The sequence below is a fragment of the Mirounga angustirostris genome, unplaced genomic scaffold (assembly GCF_029215605.1).
Source record: "Mirounga angustirostris isolate CCGP_5_RB_7025 unplaced genomic scaffold, mMirAng1.0.hap1 SCAF_13, whole genome shotgun sequence".
NCBI lineage: Eukaryota > Metazoa > Chordata > Mammalia > Carnivora > Phocidae > Mirounga > Mirounga angustirostris.
In genome coordinates, this window is record NW_026991721.1 from 901,031 (window position 1) to 919,860 (window position 18,830).

At 61.5% G+C, this 18,830-nt stretch overlaps 1 protein-coding gene across 1 annotated transcript in view; it reads left to right on the forward strand.

Moving 5' to 3' along the window:
• The window catches only part of MUC5AC (mucin 5AC, oligomeric mucus/gel-forming), a 29,010-nt gene extending 22,581 nt beyond the window's left edge, over positions 1-6,429 (forward strand). Inside the window, 14 exon segments of the mRNA XM_064576419.1 lie at positions 137-387; positions 472-655; positions 1,080-1,287; positions 1,632-1,810; positions 2,179-2,266; positions 2,372-2,475; positions 3,585-3,686; positions 3,935-3,972; positions 4,463-4,585; positions 4,671-4,769; positions 5,103-5,222; positions 5,441-5,504; positions 5,605-5,845; positions 6,090-6,429. Coding sequence (XP_064432489.1) covers positions 137-387; positions 472-655; positions 1,080-1,287; positions 1,632-1,810; positions 2,179-2,266; positions 2,372-2,475; positions 3,585-3,686; positions 3,935-3,972; positions 4,463-4,585; positions 4,671-4,769; positions 5,103-5,222; positions 5,441-5,504; positions 5,605-5,845; positions 6,090-6,429 — 2,141 coding nt within the window.
• Positions 6,430-18,830: the final 12,401 nt, after the last annotated feature.

Genomic DNA, 18,830 nt, shown 5'->3' on the forward strand with positions numbered 1-18,830 from the left:
AGGCGAGAGGGCCTGGCCCCCCGCTCAGGCCTCCTCGGCTCCCGCCGGACGGAGTCCTGTGCCAGTGCGGGCAAGTGCGTCCCGGGGCAGACGAGCCAGTCGGGAGGCCCCGCGTAAGGCCGCTCTGCGCCCGCAGGTGTGTGCAGCGGCTGGGGCGACCCCCACTACGTCACCTTCGACGGCACGTACTACACATTCCTGGGCAACTGCACATACGTGCTGGTGCAGCAGATCATGCCCGTGTATGAGCATTTCCGCGTGCTCATCAACAACTACTTCTGTGGGGCCGAGGACGGGCTCTCCTGCCCGCAGTCCATCATCGTCGAGTACCGGCAGGACCGCGTCGTGCTGACCCGCAAGCCCGTCCTCGGTGTGATGACCAACGAGGTGGGGAGCCCCCCCGGCAGCTCCCCGCGGACCGGGGCGGCCGGGGGCGCCGCCTCATTCTGCCTCGTCCTCGGCCGTGTCTAGATCATCTTCAATGAGAAAGTGGTCAGGCCCGGCTTCCAGAAGGATGGCATGAATGTGTTCCAAATCGGCATCAAGATGTACGTGACCATCCCCGAGCTTGGCGTCCAGGTCATGTTCTCCGGCCTCATCTTCTCGGTGGAGGTGCCTTTCAGCAAGTTTGCTAACAACACAGAGGGCCAGTGCGGTGAGTCCCGTCCCCACCGGGCCCTGCGGACGCGGGGCCCTTTCTCTGCGGGAGGCACATAGCCGAGAGTGTCCGCCGTGGGAAGGGTCGCGCGGGGGGAGACCCCCGGGGACCGCGTTCTCGGCCGGGGCGGAGGCTGCTCGCGTGGCCCCGAGCCTGCAGGTGTTTCTGCTTTCCAGCCGCACCGAGAATGTGCGGGACGTGCACCGGAGGGGCCGGGGCCTGTGCCCCACGCCCGAGGCTCACACCCATCCACCCTCCACAGGGGGTAGGGAAACGCCTAGGGTCAGGTCCTTCAGCCAACCCATCAGGGCTGCCCCGAGCGCCAGGGCCCCACCCCCAGCTCGGGGGCCCCGCGGCCCGCGGGTCGGGGGCTCTCGGCTGTCCCCTGCCGGCCTGACGCCCAACCCCCCTCCGACCCCAGGCACCTGCACCAATGACAAGAAGGATGAGTGTCGCCTGCCTGGGGGGGCGGTGGCGGCCTCCTGCTCCGATATGTCCGGCCACTGGAAGGTGACAGCACCCCACCAGCCACTCTGCCACGAACCTTCCCCGACGCCCCCTCCAGCCAGGCCCACGCCTTCGCCCACCCCGTGCTCGTCGTCCTCAATCTGCCAGCTGATTCTGAGCAAGTGAGATTTGGGGAGGGGCCCAGGCAGGCAGCCCCCCGACCCCACCCTCCACCGCCTACGCGGCTCCCAAGGGAGCAGGGGGTCGGGGCGGGTGGAGCAGAGCCGCGGGTCGCTGCTGGGACACCAGGCGCCGGGCCGGCCGGGTGGGTCGGCTTCCGCTAGCTCGCTGTGGGTCTGGGCCCGCGTCATCACCCCAGGGCAGCACCCGGTCTCCGGGCCGACGGGGAGGCCCAGGGGAGAATCTGAGAAAGAAACAGCCGTGCTGCGGCGGGCCGTCCTCCTCGGGGCACGCACACCTAGGGCAAAGCCCGGGCTGCCCCCTGACCTGGCCTCGCTGGCCACAGGGTCTTTGAGCAGTGCCACGCTGTGATCCCCCCGATGACCTTCTACCAAGGCTGCGTCTTCGACTGGTGCCATAAGACCGACTCGGACGTGGTATGCTCCAGCCTGGAGCTGTACGCGTCCCTCTGCGCCTCCCGCGGCGTGTGCATCCACTGGAGGAACCACACCAGCCACGCGTGCCGTGAGTGCCTGCCCTGTCCCGGCGAGCCACGGTGGGCGGCTAGTGGCCGAGGGACAGACACGCCGGGCTGGCGGTCAGCAGCTGGGCTTCCTGGAGGAGGAGGCTTGACTCCAGGGCAGAGTGTACTCAGCTCCTGGCGAGTAGTGGGGGCCCCCAGGTCGGGGTGCCCGGGGCCTGGAGCGCAGGGGTGGCAGTTGTGGGCAGGCAGGGCATGCAGGGGTGGGGCCCTAGGGGGCCAGCTTCTGGGCTGCAGAGCCCCCGGCAGGCGTCAGGCACTCAGTGGGTTCCTAGGGATGAGGCTCACGGCAAGGCCTGGAGTTTGCTCTGGGCTGGTGCCCTTGGCCTCAGCTGTGCCCCCCACCCCACAGCGTTCACCTGCCCCACTGACAAGGTGTACCAGCCCTGTGGCCCGTCCAAGCTCTCCTACTGCTACGGGAGCGACAACACCAGCCTCATGTACGCACCTGCCTCTCCCTCCTAGGCCTTCCCCAGAGCCCCCGGCTGGCCTTCTCCTACCCTGGGGGGCATAGGGACCAGGCCAGCCCTCTGCTGTCCCCACAGGGCTCTGCAGGACGCTGGCCCCATCACAGAAGGCTGCTTCTGTCCAGAGGACATGATGCCTTTCAGCACGAGCTCTGACGTCTGTGTGCCCATAGACTGCCACAGTATGTGCCCATGGGTGGGGCTGGGGGCTGGCAGGTGCACAGGACCAGCTCCCCCCATGGATCTGTGCTTCCCAGCCAGATCCTGGGGCTTTCTGCTGCGGCTCGGGACCGCCTGGGCCCCCAACATGGGTCCTGCCCCTGAAAGGTGGGGGGCCGCGGCTGCCCACCTGTGACCTCAATCTCTCTCCCTCCAGAGTGCCTGGGGCCCCACGGGGAGCCTGTGGAGGTGAGTGTGGCCAGCTGGGGTGGGGGGCGGGGCGTCCTCTCAGTGCCAGAGCCTCAGAGGAGGGGCAGGGAGGGGTCAAGGCTCCCAGAGGGGGGCGCCCGCCCCTGGGGTGGCCCTGTCCTATCCTCTAGTGGGGCCCCCTCCTGCTCCACTGGTTCACAGTGAGAACGGAGGTGGTCACCCACCTGGCGCCTCCCACCCATCTCCCGCCCCTGAAGCCCTCTTCCCCGCCGGCTCCCCCCGGCTCCCCCCGGCTCCCCCGCCGGCCCTCAGCCGTGGGCTCCCGGCACCCCTCTGTCTGGCTGCAGCCATGCTTGGACCGGCGGGGGCCAGGCCCAGGGTCCTGGGCTCACTCGTGCCTCGCCTGCAGCCCGGCCACACCATCCACGTGGACTGTCAGGAGTGCACCTGTGGGAACAGCACGCTGACCTTGATCTGTCAGAGGAAGCCCTGCCCCCTGCCCCCAGCCTGCCCCGTGCCCGGCTTCGTGCCCGTGCCTGCAGCCCCCCAGGCCGACCAGTGCTGTCCCCAGTACAACTGCGGTGAGCTCGGAGTTGCTGCCCCCCTGCCTCCGCCTGAGTGCACAGGGCCCCTGCCCACCAGCTGCACGGGGGGGGGGGGCACAACCAAGGGGACAGCAGCCCCCCGCCCCCCACAAGGCCTCAGCCGGTGACCCCCCCCAACAGACGTGCTCTGGGACGGGTGGGTATGCCAGGAGGGCAGGGGCTCCTCTGCCCAGGCCACCCAGAGTGGCCCGGCCCTTGGAGAGCTGGCCCGCTGGGTGGGCGGCACTGCTGGGGACCCCTGGGGACAGCACTGGGCTGGAGTGGGGGCGTGCAGAGCCGGACGCAGGCCCCTGAGTGGACCCTCCCGTCCACCGCAGCCTGTGACCCCAGCTACTGCCCCAAGCCCGTGGCCTGTCCCGAGGGCTCCGGCCTGATCTTGACCTACGAGGAGGGGGCCTGCTGCCCGAGCCAGAACTGCAGTGAGTGTCTGCAACCTCCTCGTGGGCCGCCCGGGCACTGCGCAGGGGGGGTGGGGGAGTCTCTCTCAGGGTCCTCTGTGGCTCGGGGTGACCCTGGACAAAGGCGCAGCTGGGGCACCACTGCCTGATGCCCGTGGCCAGCCCACTCCCGCGATACGTGCGGTCTCCACTGCTCTGGGGGCCGGGGGGCCGGGGGGCGGCAGGGGGTGAGGGTGGATCTGTGAGACTGCGCGTCCCCTCTCGGACAGGCTGGAGTGTCTGCAGCATCAATGGCACCTTGTACCAGGTAAGAGCGACACGGAGGCTGGGACCCCCGTGGCACCCAGGGAGCTGAGCCCTCCCTGTCCCTGCCCCTGCCAGCTTCGCCCCGAGATGGGGCCTGCCGGCCGTGCCAGGCCCCCCGCCAGCCCGGGTGCACCTCCAGCAGCCGTGAGCTCTCGGGGACCACAGCCCACAGCCCCGCGTAGCTGAGGCCAAGTTCGGCTCCCCGGCTTCGCCGCTCCTCAGCGTCAGCAGGGTGGGCGAGGCCCGCATCCCTCGGCTCTCTCCTGAACGTGACGAGGGCCCCCAACCTCAGTTTCCCCCGGCTGGGCCCTCTTGAGCATGTGACCTCCCTGGGCACCCTGGTCACAGGGCGCAGGCTTGGGGCCCCCCGCCCCCCCACCAGGAGGCAGCACCTAGGGTCACCCAGCGGGCCCGGCCTGCCTAGCGGGGGCCAGACCCGGAGGGGGACGTTCCGGAAGCTCACCGGCCCTGGCCGCCCCGACTCTCCCCAGCCCGGCTCCGTGGTCTCCTCCAGTCTGTGTGAAACGTGCCGATGCGAGGTGCCCGGCCGTCCCTCTTCGGACACGGCCGTGATCAGCTGCGAGATCCAGATTTGCGACACCCGCTGCCCCTTGGTGAGTGCCTGCTGCCACCGCCCCGTCCTGCCGCCCGGGGCAGCCGGTGCTGGGGCTCAGGCTGCATGGCCACGTCTCCCCGCAGGGCTTCGAGTACCGGGAGCAGAGCGGGCGGTGCTGCGGTGGGTGCGAGCCGCAGGCCTGCGTCCTCAACACCAGCGACAGCTCCGTCCACGTCTTCTACGTGAGTCCTGGCTGTGGGCGGGCTCGGGGCCACGGGGCCGCGGGTGAGCCCTGGCTGGGGCGAGGCCACACTTCCCAGGAGCTCCGGGGGAGGCCGGGGCTCGGGGCCAGGTCCCACCCCTGCCTGGATGGAGCTGCTGTGAGGTGCACAGTGGCAGCAGGGGTGGGGAGTGCTGAGCCGGCCGCGTCCTGGCGCACTGGGGGTCCCTGGGGAGCGGTCATTGTGGGGCTTGCGCCTGGCAGAGGCCAGGAGGGCTCTGGAAGCCCACAGGCCGGGAGGCGGACAACAGGCCTCCCCTGCCCGCTCACCCTGCTGGCCGGCTCCTCCTTGCAGCCCGGCCAGTCCTGGTCAGACCCTGGGAACCCCTGTGTGACCCACGAGTGTGAGGAGCACCGGGACGGGCTTGTGGTGGTGACCAGGAAGAAGGCGTGTCCCCCACTCCGCTGTCCTGCGGTGAGCTCTGGGAGCCCACAGCCCCGCCTGGCCCCCTGGGCGCCCACGGGAGGCCACCGCAAGATTCGCCCGGGGGTGGGGGTGGGGAGCCGAGGTCGGCCCGGTGCGGTGGCCGTGGGGGTGCTGCCCGCCTCCGTGGGGCACTGTCCCCTCCTGTGCGTCCCCCCACTTCTGGGACGGCTGCCCCGGCCCTCACGGCAGCCCTTTTGTCGGCACAGGACCAGGCCCGGCCGAGCGCGGATGGTTGCTGTGTGTCCTGTCCTCCATTCCCATCCCAGCCCAGTGAGCGGGGATGTCCTCGGGGGGTGGCCGATCCGCCCGGGGGGGCCCAGGGCTCCCGGCCAGTCCTGACCCTCTGCACGGCCTCCTGTGTCGCCCCCAGACTCGCGCTGCGCCATGTTTAACGAGTCCCGGGTCATCAAGCAGCAAGGCTGCAGCTCCCTCCAGCCTGTGCCCCTGGCCTACTGCCAGGGCAACTGTGGGGACAGCGCCTCCATGTACGTGAGCCCCTTCCTCAGCCCGGCCCGCTTGCGCGGGGCAGGGTCTACACTGGGCGCGGGGATGGAGAAGGGCGGGGGCAGGGCGGCGGGGGCGGCGGCCCGTGGACTGTCGGGCATCCGGCTGTTGGGTTTGGGGACCACAGACTCAACGGCCCCGTTGGTGGCATGCCTGGGGGTCAGCCGTGGCTCTCTGGCGGCCTGGTCAGCTGCGGGAGTGTTCACACCCCACAAGGGGCGCGTGGGCGCGTGCGCCTGTTACAGGCCGGAGCGCCTCTGAGAGCAGGTGGCCGCGACACAGGTGGGGCGCTTGGGGTCTGACGTGGCTGCGGGCCACGTGGCGCCCGCGCTGAGCAGGCCCCGCCCACAGGTACTCCCAGGAGGCCAACGCCATGCAGCACCGCTGTGAGTGCTGCCAGGGGCTGCGCGTCTCCCTGAGGAACGTGACCCTGCACTGCAAGGACGGCTCCAGCCAGGCCTTCAGCTACCCCCACGTGGAGGAGTGTGGCTGCGTGGGGCAGCGCTGTGGATCTCACGGCACCCCGGGCCACGCGGAGGGGTCGGGGTCTATGCAGAGCGATGAGGACCAGAGCCAGGAGATGGAGCGTGCGGGCGGGAAGAGCGGGGCCAGGGCCACAGGCCCTCCCAGCCGACTGACCAGCACCCGTCCTCAGGGCTCCCGGCCACCCCCGTCTGGGATACACCGATAAGAGCGTCCTATTCCCTACAGCCTCGGCTCCAGGGGACCGAGACCAGGCTGCCCTGCCCGCCCACCTCGCCCCTCCCCGGGGTCCGGCTGGCCCTTGGATGTGCGGCGGCCCCGACCAACCTGCAGCCCCGCTTGGGACCAGGCTGGGGCGGGCAGGGCTCCTCTGGCCGCGGGTCCAGCCTGCGTTCCCAGGACTTGAGCATCACGGTGGTCGCTTGGACTGGGTGCCCGGCTGTTTGGCCTGCCACCAGGAGGCACAGCCTCACCCTGTCGGCCCTGGGCCACAGGAAGTGACCAACTGGATTCACAAATACACTTGGAGCATTTTGCAACGTGTGGACTCTGTGGTTTTTAAGCTTGTCTGTAAAACCCAGGAATGGGGTGGGGACAGACTGGGTGCCAGAGGGCCCACTCCACACCCTCAGCCGGCCCCCAGGACCAGGCAGCCAGGGAGGTCGGCCGGGGCCCTGCTGCCTCCAGCTGCTGGGGAACAGCACGTATCCATGCACAGAATAGAGGGAGGGAGGGCGTCCTGTATGGCCCTGCCTATCCACCCCGCTGGTCACACCGGACACCAGTAGGCCTTGCGTGCTGAAGGAACCTTCTAGAAGAGGGCTCCGTCTTTTACCCACAAAGCATCAGACCCCTCACCACATAGACACCGGGTTGGGTGTGTGTGCACTCGTGAGCACAAAGGCCCACCGCAGACCAAACCCTTGCCCCTCCCCTCATCCTCCCTGGGACCCCAACTCTGCCCTGAGAACCTCCACGTTCCTCAACCCCTTCCTTGGAGGCCCTGGGGGAGGCCCCAGACCACACCCCCAGCAACACGCTGGCCTCAGGCTGGACCCAGCCCCACAGCAGCCCTGGGAGTGTGGACAGGGCTCACCTTGCTCCCAAGACCTGGTCAGAGCAGCCCGGGTGTGGCCGGCACCACCCTTCAGTTTCTGTAGTGCACCCACCAGGACAGTGTTGCCCTCACCCCTGGTCCAGTCCCCAGCCCGGCCCGGCCCAGCCGTCGCTGCAGCCACACGGCAAGGGGGACCGACCTCGGAGCTTGACCCCTCCTATCAGTGACCAGCTGGTGCCGGAGGGGTTCCCTTGGGCTCAGGAGACCACCTGAGTGTGAGGTGGACGGCCACGGCCACACGGGGGCAGGGAACAGGCTGCTGGCCCCGCGGACGCCCTCCTTGGGAGCCGCACATTCTCAGGCCTCTGGCTTCGGGAGCCGCTCTTCCACTGACCGCTTGACCCCGCGGGTGTGGGCGGCACCCACGTCAGTGCCACTGACCCCCCTGAGCGGCTCGGGTGTCAGAGGGAGCCGCCTCTTCCTCGGGGTGGAGGGTGCAGTGACTAATCCCCCACCCCCTGGGGACGGCCCAGCCCCCTGCCTGGATCTGGGGCTGGCGGCAGGAAGTAACCAGAGAGCGGGTCCCTGCCCGCCAGCCCCAGCCCCAGCAGCCCTGGCCAGATTATGCAAGTTGTTTCTGGAAAGAGCTGCAAGCTAGGTGTAGCCACCAAGACCCCCAGGAGGCTCTTCCCACAGGGAGGCTGCAGGAGGCTGTGGGGATGAGTTGTCATCTCTGGGGTGGGGATAAGTGACCAGAAGTGGCCCCCATGGGCCTGGCTGCCCTGGGCAGCTCCAGACCCCACCTCCCACGGCCTCTTCCGAGTCTGGCCCGGAGAGCCTTCCAGGGCCGGGTGGGATGCTGGTGGCTCTGACGGGAAGAGCTGTTCCGCACTCGTGCTTGGAGAGTCCAGATGGGGAGGCAGCTTCTGCCCAAACCAGGGACACCAAGCGCGCCCAGAGATGGACACAGGATGCTGGGGAGCCTGTGACCATGTGGGCGGGTTGCAGCTGCTTCCAGAGCCAGAGCCCCAAGGCCCCGGGGCGCGCGGGGGCTACAACTCTGACCTCTTTGGCCACAGACCTGGGCCTTGGTGCTGGGTTGGCTTCGCAGAGAGCCCAGGGGCCTTGGGTGACGGACACAGAGGCCTCTGGGGCGGCCCCCTAAGCTTTGGGAGCAGAGACCAAAGAAGGATGATTTTGGGGACAGAGTGAGGACTTCTGGGCTTGGGAATGAGGCAGGAGGGCAGCTGGTAGACTCCTGCTGGACGCTGGACACACGGGTGCTGCCCTCGGGGCGCCCCCTTCCAGGTGGGCATGGCGTGCCGGCAGTGGGCCGGCCCCTGTGAAGACCTGGGCGCACCTCAGCCCAGTGACACACTCTGTGGGCAGGAAGCAGCAGACGAAGTGTCCACCTACAAGAGAAAACCCAGCGGAATCAGCAGAAGCCACCAGAAGCAACGACAGTCTGGCTTGGTGGCCGGACCCATGACCCTCGGCCCCTCTGGAAACGTCCATAGTGTCAGAACCGTGCTGTGAACGGCCGTCCGGCGGGCGGTGGGGGCGGGGAATGGCCGCGCCTTGGACTGGGGACATGTGGGACACAGAGCAGGACCGGAAGAAGGAGCCGAGGGGAGTGTGCGCCCGAGACGGCTGCCCCACGTGGCCCCAGGCGGAGCCGCCGCGGTGAGGTCTGGGGAGGAAGTTGGCAAATGCATTGTGTCAGAGGCCCTCACACGTCCAGTCTGCTGTGACAAGGCACAGGGAAGTCAGACCCAGGGGTGCACGCTGGAGCACGGCAGCCCCCGCTGGCCAGGGGGGCTGGGGCCTGAGGGAGACCCTCCTGCTCCCGGGCCTGGCTGAGCTGGGCAATGGTGGGCAGAGCACACAGATTACTCGGAAGAAGGCCGCCGGGCAGTAAGGCAGAAAAGGGCAAGAGGTTGAGGTGGGGGGATTCTGGGGCCTGTGGGCGGGGGGCAGGGGTCCCAGGCTGTACACGCTGCTGGTGCGTCCGAGGTAGGCCAAGAGAAAGGTGGCCAGGTGGTCGAGTGGGGTGCAAGGGTCAGCGAGGACCAGGCTGTAGTCCTGGGGGCCCTTAGTGAGGGGGCCCTGGGGGTCCGGGCAGAGGTGGTTCAGCCCTGCCTTGTCCTTCAGACCCCCACTGCTGGTTGAGGATGGACAGAGGGGTGATGGAAGGAGCGGGAGAGCAGCTGGGAGGCTGGGCTCAGGGCAGGTGGGGAGTGAGGAGGGGTCAGGGGTAAAGGTGATAGGCCAGCCAATGGACAACAGGCAGGAGGGGCTGGGAGGCCGGAGCTCCACAGGGCCACGCTGGAGGTGACGGTGGGAGGGGAGGGGAAGGAAGGGGAGCAGAGGGGAGGGTGGGCCTCCTCGCTGTACTCCCAGACTGAGGACCCTGCAGGGGAAGACGTGGACGTGGGGAGAGATCCCTTGGACGAGACTGAAAATACCAGCTGTGCCCAACAGCTTGGGAAAACACTTTGATGACCTGGGCTTCCTAAGTGCCCTGTTCTGGGCCCAGGACCCCGGGCTGCCCAGTGCCCGCCCCAGGGTCTCAGGCGCCTGAGCAGGGGTTGCCTGGTGGGGCTGGAAGCGGGGTTCCGGGAAGGGTGCCAAGGACAGGTCGGATCCGAGGCCGCCCGACGAGGACCCTCCACTCCTCCAAGGCAAACAGCTTGGGTGGCCCCCCAGTGGGGCTCAGGGGACACGTGCCCCACTTCCCACTCCATCAGTGCCCCTGCCAAGCCCAGGGTCACCCGTCCCTGTGTGAGCACCACAGCCCATCCCCCACGCAGTGACAGAGCAGGTCGGGTGCCCTCAGGGGATGGGGGAGGGGGGACCCAGCCCATTTCAGGGGCTCCGTCTGAGTAGGGGGACCCAGAAACTCCCACCTTGGCCCCAGCCCCTCCTCCTCCCAGGGGAAGCAGCCCCAGGAGCACCCCAGCTGAACACGGAGCCAGGAGCCCTAAGCAGTAGCCCTGCCTTGCATCTTGGTTGGTCCCAAGTAGAGCCCAGGGGTGGAGGGCTCCTTCCTGCACTCCACCCCCACAGCCGTTGGCCCTGGCCCCAGGAGGCCGCCTAACCTGGTCTCAGCAGGAAGCTGGGGCCTGGGGCTCCTCCGTGGGGGGGTTGGGGGGCACATTCCCTGATAGCCCCAGCCCGGACAAGGGTCCTGTTGTCCAGAAGCCTTGTTCTGTCCTCAACCGATGGCTCCCAAGCTTCCATGGGTCCGCGAGAGGACCAGTCAGTGCTAGCGCTTTGTGGAAACCAACAAGAAGCCGAGCCCTGTGGAGAGCAGCCCTGGTGGGGGCCACACCCCACGATGGGTCAGGACCTGCCCCGGAGCCCGGTCGTACGCCCGGCACCTCATCCGCTTAGTGGGAGCTTGCTTGGCTCACGAAGCCCACTGAGTTCTCGTGGGGACTCCACCTCCCCGCCCACGGTCATCACAGATCGCTGTCCCTGGGCAGCATCCACACCTCCAACTCCGGCCATCGGGGAAACCGAGTCTCTGTTTCTGGAGAAACAGAGCTGCTCTTCCGTCTGCATGTGGGTGTGCGTATCACACACACACGGTCTTGGCGTGATGTGCAGATGTGGACACAGGTGGGGGGCACCAGAGCCCCGGGAACAGCAGGAGCCCCTCTTCCAGAGAGGCCGTTGCTGGGCAGAGGGGCCTGGCTCTGACCCTCACCCACCCACACCCCCACACCCCCCCACACAAAGTCCAGCTCACCATGCGTGCCCCCAGCAGCCTTTCCTGACCGCCCAGACATTGCTAGGCACTGCCCCGCCAACCCCGTGAGCTGGGTTAACAGTTCAGAGTTAAATTCACTGACCACTGACCCAGGGGCGGCTCTAGCCCCAGCCTATGGCCTCACGACCCGAGCCTGGGGATGTAATCTTGCGTCCCCACAGGAGCAGCATGGACATGCTCACGTCTAGTGTCTTAGCTCCGCACGCTCCACACCTACTTACTGAGCGCGATGGCCACGTCCCCGCCTTTGGGATGCAGCAGGGGCCCTGGCAGAACACAAGTAAGAAGACATCCAGGCACCAGGGGTCCCCTGACAGCCTCCCCAAGAAAATGTAAGAGGGTGAAGTCGGTGGCTGCTGGAGATGGTGCCGGGCCCCACAGAGGGACAGTGCTCTGCTGCTCAGCCTCCCCAACTGTGGGGCCTGAGCCAGGACAAGGCTGGCATGCAGGATGCGGGTGTGTCCCGCCCCCACCCCCGTCCCTTCTCCAGGTCACTGGTCACTGCTGGGGCCCTGGGGCTGGTGGGGTGGGCCAGCGGGGGGAGTTGGTGGGCGGGCCTTGGTGTGGATGCCCTGGTGCCCCGGCCACCGGCATTGACACCTCTCTCTGCATGAAGTGGGGGAAGTGGGCCCCTCTGCCAATCTTGTGGGTGCTGAGTCAACACTGGGGTTCCTGGAGGAAAGGGAGGGTCTGTTTGCCGGTTGACACTTGGTAATCTCTGCCTTCCACTAGGACGCTGCTGTCCCTCCTGCTGTTTGCTCTCCCTCTACTGTGTTAATCTTGAGCAAACCAGACTCAGTGGTTTGCCTCTGACCTTCTCTTCTGTCCACACCGGCCCTGCCCATGCTGGGCCATGCCTGCTCCCCCCCCCACAACCAGGCTCCCAGACTTCCCAAGACCATGCATGGGGGTGCTGCTTCTCCTGGAGATTCACCAGGGCTGGGGGGAAGGCGGAGGGAGGGGGAGACGGGGAGGAGGAGGCACCTGGTGCACCTGCCTTAGGACCAGCCACAGGGCGGGGCCCCTGGAAGTGCAGGATCCCCTTGTGTGCACGTCAGCCACCTCCTTGGGCTGGCTTTGCCCAGAAGATGGAGTGGCTGCCCGCCCCCTATTTCCTCCTCCACTCCCGGCCTTGTCATCTCCCCTCCACTGCTTGCTGTGTGCTGGCCTCCCTCAAGTCCATTCCCCAGATGGCAGCCAGAATGGAGCTTTCTGGAGAACCTTTTATTTTGATGTGGTTTCAAGTTTATGGGTAAGTTGCAGAGAGAGTATAAAGAGCTCCTGTCTGCCTTTATCCAGATACACGGATGTTTGCATCTCGCTCCCTTCGCTTTTGCTGTTTGCTCTCATGTGTGTGCGTGCACCTGCCTGCCCTCTGTATCCGAGCCATGTGGGTTTAAGAGGCATGCCCCTTCACCCTGACATAGGTGGGTGTGTGCCTCCTAGAAACAAGACAGGGGTCACGCTCAGCGGACTCAGCAGTGACACACAGCACCCTCTAAACCACAGTCCTGATTTTCCGATCCTGATTGTCATAGCCACACATTCTCCCAGACCAGGATTTGATCCAGGACCCCATGTCCCATGAGCACCATCCCTCTTCTCCTTTAGTCTGGGATCTGTCCTCAGCCTTTTGCTGTGTTCCTTGACCATGATCTTTTCAAGGGGTGCAGACTTGTTAGGTTGTGCAGCACCCCCAAATCTGGGTCTGTGTGCAGCTTCCTCACTTTAGGCAGGAAAAATACCACAGAGCAAACGTGTGCTTCTCTGTACTTCGCACCTGGAGGCACCTGGAGGCACCCGACGTCGACTGGACCCATTGCCAGGATGGATGTCCACCTGCATCACTCAGGGTGTGTCTGGCAGGTCGCTCCACTGGAAACCAACAGTCTGCCCCTCGGAACCAAGAAGGGTCTGATGGGAGATGTCTGGGGCCTGCAGGTGCCTCGCCCCTCAGGCTGTCACCGTGACCGATGCCTTTCTAGTCCCGTCCACTCTTCTTGGTTGGCATTCTTCTGCAGGAAGAGCTCTCTCTTCTTTCCCATTTACTTATTTTTAATTTATTCATTTATATCAGAACAGGCTCATGAACTTCTGTTTTCAGTACAAATCTTTTTAAAAATATAAACCAATCAGGAATTAGTGGAGCTGGTAGCTCTAAGTGTTTGTCCACCGTAGAAACACTGAAAAAAACAAGGACAAATGGTCTGAGCCAACTTTGTGGAGCTCTATACATGAAGGTTTACAGAAACCAAGCTAATGTCCAAGCAAGAAAAGGCCATCTTCAAAATGGTCGGAAATTCCTGTGGCAATTTTTTCTCATCCTTGCCCCCACCCCAATCCCAGTGCATTGATGGCTTTGTCCTTGGATTGGCAGCCTGGTCCCCATTCCTCCCCCCAAACCAGAGGGAGCAGAGAATGTCATGTCTGCAGGTTGCTGTGCTCATCTGCTCTAAGCTGTCTGGTAGGTGGGTACCTGGAGGGCTGACACAAGGTGCTCACCTCTGTTTTGCTTACCTTGGCACTCACGTGGCTGAAGCAGCAGGCACTGCTCTCACAAGTTGCTAGGTGACTACAGAACCACAGACTCCTGGAGCAAGCAATCACAGGTGGGGACACACAATAGTCCCCCTTTGGCCTGCACAGGTTGAGGTAGGGCTTTTTGGAAAATTAGGACATCTGAAAGCAGGTACGTGCACATGGGGATTTGGAAAGCCACGACCATGCTCGGGCAAGATCCCCAGGCTCAGAGCAAGCCTACCCGAGTGCTGTGGACTGTCCCAGCACAGAGCCACGCTGCAAGATGGGAGAGCTCTGGAGAGGCAAGGAAACTCTGCCAGAGCATTAGCTGGACATGAACTAAAGGAGCAGAGACTTCAGTGATCATACCAGGTGATCCCTGAAGTGATCAACATTGTTTGGAAAAGTCTCAAAACAAAGGGACACTTCAGCCTTTGACAACAATGAAAGGAAGGAGGAAAAGAAAAGAAAAAAAACCCAGCAAACACCAGAGAAGGGTGAGAACCTAACTTCCAAAACTACCATATTATAATAGTCAAATCCCCAATTTTCAACAAAAATCAAGGGGCTCACAAAGAAACAAGAAAGCATGGCTATTAAAGGGAACAAAATAAACTGACAGACATCATCCCCGAGGAAGTCCAGGTGTCAGAATTACTAGACAAGGACTTTGCAACAACTGGGTTAGGTGTGTCCCGAGGGCCAGAGCAAAGCCTGGACGGGACCAAAGGCAATCAGAACATCGATCCACGCACAAAACGAGAATGTCAACAAACAGATAAAAAAGAGTATGAAAAAAACCACACAGGAATTCTAGAGCTGAAATGCACTACAACCGAAGCAGGAAATTTGCTCGAAGACAGTTATGAGGGGATGTGAGCAGGCAGGACACCATTGAGTCGGCTAACACAGGCATGACGAGGGTCCCAGAAAAGACGAGAAAGGGGCAGAGGTGTTGTTTGAAGAAATCAAAGTGAAAACTTCCAAGAAGCTCAAGAAACTCCAAGTAGGATAAACTCAGAGAGATCGACACTGACACTGTATAATCAGACTGCTGGCAGACATCGCGGGGATCCTGAAGGCACCTCGAGACAGGCAGCTCGTCACCTGCAAATTCTCCCCAAAGACACCGTTAGCTGACTTGACTGCGAAGATCTCAGAAGACAGAAGGCCGTGGACGATAGAGCTTGACGTCCTGAAAGAAGCTGCGGTCAGCCACGGATTCACTATCTGGCAGAACTGTTGTTCAAAAACGAGGGAGTAATTAAGCCATTTCCAGGTAAACAAACGCTGGGGGAGAGCTTCAGGACAAGCCCTCCTCTACAAGAGGTATTGAAAGGAGCCCCTCGGGCTGAAAGGAAGGACACCAGATGGTCAGTCAAAGCTGTATGCGGAAGGAAAGGTCTGCCATCAAGCTAAGCCTGTGGGCAAATAAAGAAGTCAAAATTGCCATAATTTCTGTTTGTCACTCCACTCTTAATTTCGTATGGGATCAGATGCACAAAAACAACCATAAATCTGTGTTGTACCCCCACCAAAGCAGGTGTGATTTGTCACAACAACACAAGGAGGGTGGGGCCACACAGGGGCATGAACAGCGGGAGCTCAGCCGGCACCAAGTCTGAGTAGGCTGTGTGGTGACCCCACGGCCAGCACACAGAGAGGGTCTGCACAACAGACACAAAAGGAAATGAGAAGAGAATAAGAATTTATCACTACACACTGGGTGTTATGCACAAACAATGAATCATGGAACACTTCATCTAAAACTAATGATGTAATGTATGGGGATTAACATAAGAATAAAAAAAAAGAAATTATTTCATTTGAAAAAAAAAAATTATCACTACAGAACCAACCAAGCACATGGAGAACAAAAAGCCAGAAGACACACGGAAGACAAACAGTAACCCGGTGGAGGCCAGTCTGTCCTTATCAGTCATTTCCGCAAATGTACAGACATTGGCGGGATTGATTCAAAAAACACAACCCAACTCCACACCGTCTGCAAGACACTCGTGTTAGAACCAAGGTTACAGGGGCACCTGGGTGGCTCAGGCGTTAAGCATCTGCCTTAGGCTCAGGTCACAATCCCGGGATCCTGGGATCGAGCCCCGCATCGGGCTCCCTGCTCAGCGGGAAGCCCGCTTCTCCCTCTCCCACTCCCCCTGCTTGTGTTCCCTCTCTCCCTGTGTCTCTCTCTGTCAAATAAATAAATAAAAATCTTTAAATAAAAAAAAAAGAACTAAGATTACAGACAGGTAGAAAGCGAAAGCTTAGAAAAATATATTCCATGCAAATAGTAACCAAAAGAGAGGGAGGGTGGCCACATCAATAGCACATAAAGTAGACCTTCAATTCCAAACGATTAGGAGAGAGAGAGTAGGATATTCTGTATTGATAAAAAGTCAATTCCACAAGAACATACTGTAATTATAAAGACACATGCCCCACACCGCACAGATGTAACCGTATGACGCACACAGGACAGTGCGGAGGGAGGAGGCTACAGTCCCATGCACTCCGTGATGGGCAGGACAACCCAACCAGGCTAATAAGGAAACGGAGGACTTGCACACGCCATAAACCTGTCATACCTGCAGACAAATGGAACACCCTCAACAGCAGAAGACCCGAGTTTCTCAAATGCACATGGAACATTCTCTGGGATAAACTATGTGTTATGCTCCGAAACAGGTTTTAATACATTTTAAAATGTCAAAATCATACGAAGCATTTTTCCTGACTACAAAGGCATGAAGCTGCAGATCAACAGTAGAAGGAGAAGTGTGGGGGCGCCTGGGTGTCGCCGTTGGTCGAGCGTCCAACTCTTGGTTCCGGCTGAGGTCATGATCTCTGGGTCCTGGGATGGAGCCCTGCGTTGGGGTTCCATGCTCCGCGGGGAGTCTATTTGAGATTCTCTCTCTCCCTCTGCTCCTCCCCTGCTCCCGCTCTTTAAAGTAAGTAAGTAAATCTTTAAAAAATAAAAGAAAAGAAAAAGTGTGACATTCACAGGTATGTGAATATTAAACAACATGGTATTTTTTTTTTAAAGATTCTATTTATTTATTTGAGGGAGTGAGAGAGCACAAGCAGGGGGGAAAGAGGCAGAGGGAGAAGCAGACTTCCCACTGAGCAGGGAGCCCGATGCGGGACTTGATCCCAGGACCCTGATCATGACCTGAGCCGAAGGCAGATGCTTCACCGACTGAGCCACCCAGGCGCCCCTCAACAACACAGTCTTAACCAACAACAGGTGAAGAAGAGATTAGGGAATACTTAAAGATCAGTGAAAACAGTGAAACACGACATGCCAAAGCCTAGGAGGCTCAGCAAGGGGAGTGCTGAGGGGAGATGCTCGGCTGTGAGCACCGACATGAGGAAGGGTCGCAAATCGGCAGCCACGTGGCACTCCCCAAGGCAGCAGCAAGAGAAGCGAGAACTGAACCTGGAGCTCTGGGGAGGAAGGCGCTCGTGACTGTCAGAGCAGGGATAAAGAAAACAGGACAGAAAGCTGCAGAGAGAACCAGCAAATCCAAAAGTTGTGTCTCTGCAAAGACAAACAGAACTGACAGGCCACGGCGACAAGAGGGAAGACTCAGCGCCCAAGTCAAAAACGGAAGGGATGTTGTTACTGATCTTACAGAAATAAATGTGATCTTAAAGAGTCCTACGAACAATTTTATCAGGTTTGATAAACTGGAAGAGATCGACGAACCAGACAGACGTGCCGTTAGCGTGGAGGGGGATCGGCAGTCACAGCCCTCCCCACAAAGAAATCTCGGGACAAGAAGGCCTCACGGGTGTGGTCTGCCGCGTGTTTAGAGAAGAGCCAGCACCGAAACTTCCCAAAGTCCTCCAAAGCACCGCAGAGGATGGACCCGCTCCTGCCTGGCTCTGTGAGGCCAGCGATCCCCCAATACTGGAGCCGCACACAGACCCGTAACCACCGTGAACGCGGGTGCGGCAGTCCTCAACAAAATACCAGCAAACCAATTCAGAAACGCGTGAGAAAATTATACACCACGACCAAGTGGGTCGTACTCCTGGAGCGCAGGAACAGCTCCGCACACACGAATCAACCAGTCACCCCATTAATAGACTGGGGGGCACATGGCCATCTCAATGGAGGCAGAAATAGAATCTGCCAGAATTCAACACCCTTTCATGATAAAAACAGCCAACCAACCAGGATTAGAAGGACACTCTGTCATAGTAAAAGTGACATATGACAAGCCCACCCCTGATGTCGTCCCCGGCGGTGAAAGATGAGAGCTTTTCCTGTAAGATGGGGAATAAGACAACGACGCCCACTCTCAACACTCCTATTCAGCAGAGTGCTGGAAATTCAGGCCAGAGCAATCAGGCAAGAAAAAGAAATACAAGGTACCACGGCCTGGATTGGAAAGGATGTCACAGATGACATGGTCTTAGGTGTAGAAAGCTCTAAACACTGTTTAGAGTGTTTAGAGTTTAGTCTTAGGTTTAGAAAACTCTAAACTCTGTAAGCTTCCTGCAGTCTGAATATGACCTCCCCAAATCCCTATGTTGAAGTCCTCACCCCAAGAGGTGATGGGGGCTCTGGGAGGTGACTGGGTCATGAGGGTGGAGCCCACACGGATGGGGTCAGTGCCATCGGGAAAGAGCCCCCGCAGAGCCCCCTGACGCCTTGTCGGTTTTGCAAGAAGTCGGGAGTCTGCGCCCCAGGGGAGAGCGTTCTTCACCAGAGCCCTGCCCTTGGTGCCCTCCTGGTGGGAATGTAAAATGCTGCCCCTATTGTGGAATTCCCTAGAAAGTTAAGCACAGAATTATGACATGATTCAGCAAGTCCACTCCTGGGTCCATCCCCAAAGAAACTGCAAGCAGGGACTCGGGCAGATACTTGCACTCCCGTGTTCACGGCAGCCAACGGCTGGAAACAACCCCGTGTCCATCAACAGATGACACGGGAAACAAGATCTGCGTAGTGACACAGTGAGATACCCCTGAGCCTAAGAAAGGGAGGGCATTCTGACACCTGCCGCCACACCTCACAGGCATGATGCTGAGCAGATAAGCCAGACCCGAGGGGTAGGCACTGCATGGTCCCGCTCCTATGGTCCCCGGGGCCATCAAATCCAGAGACAGAGAGGGGAGGGTGGGCACCAGGGCCCAAGGAGTCTCTAATGGACGGAGTCTCTTTTTGGGGAAAGATTAACGGTGATCTGGACGGACGGTGGTGAAGGTTGCAAACCATCCCCCCGCCCCCCGCAGAGCTATC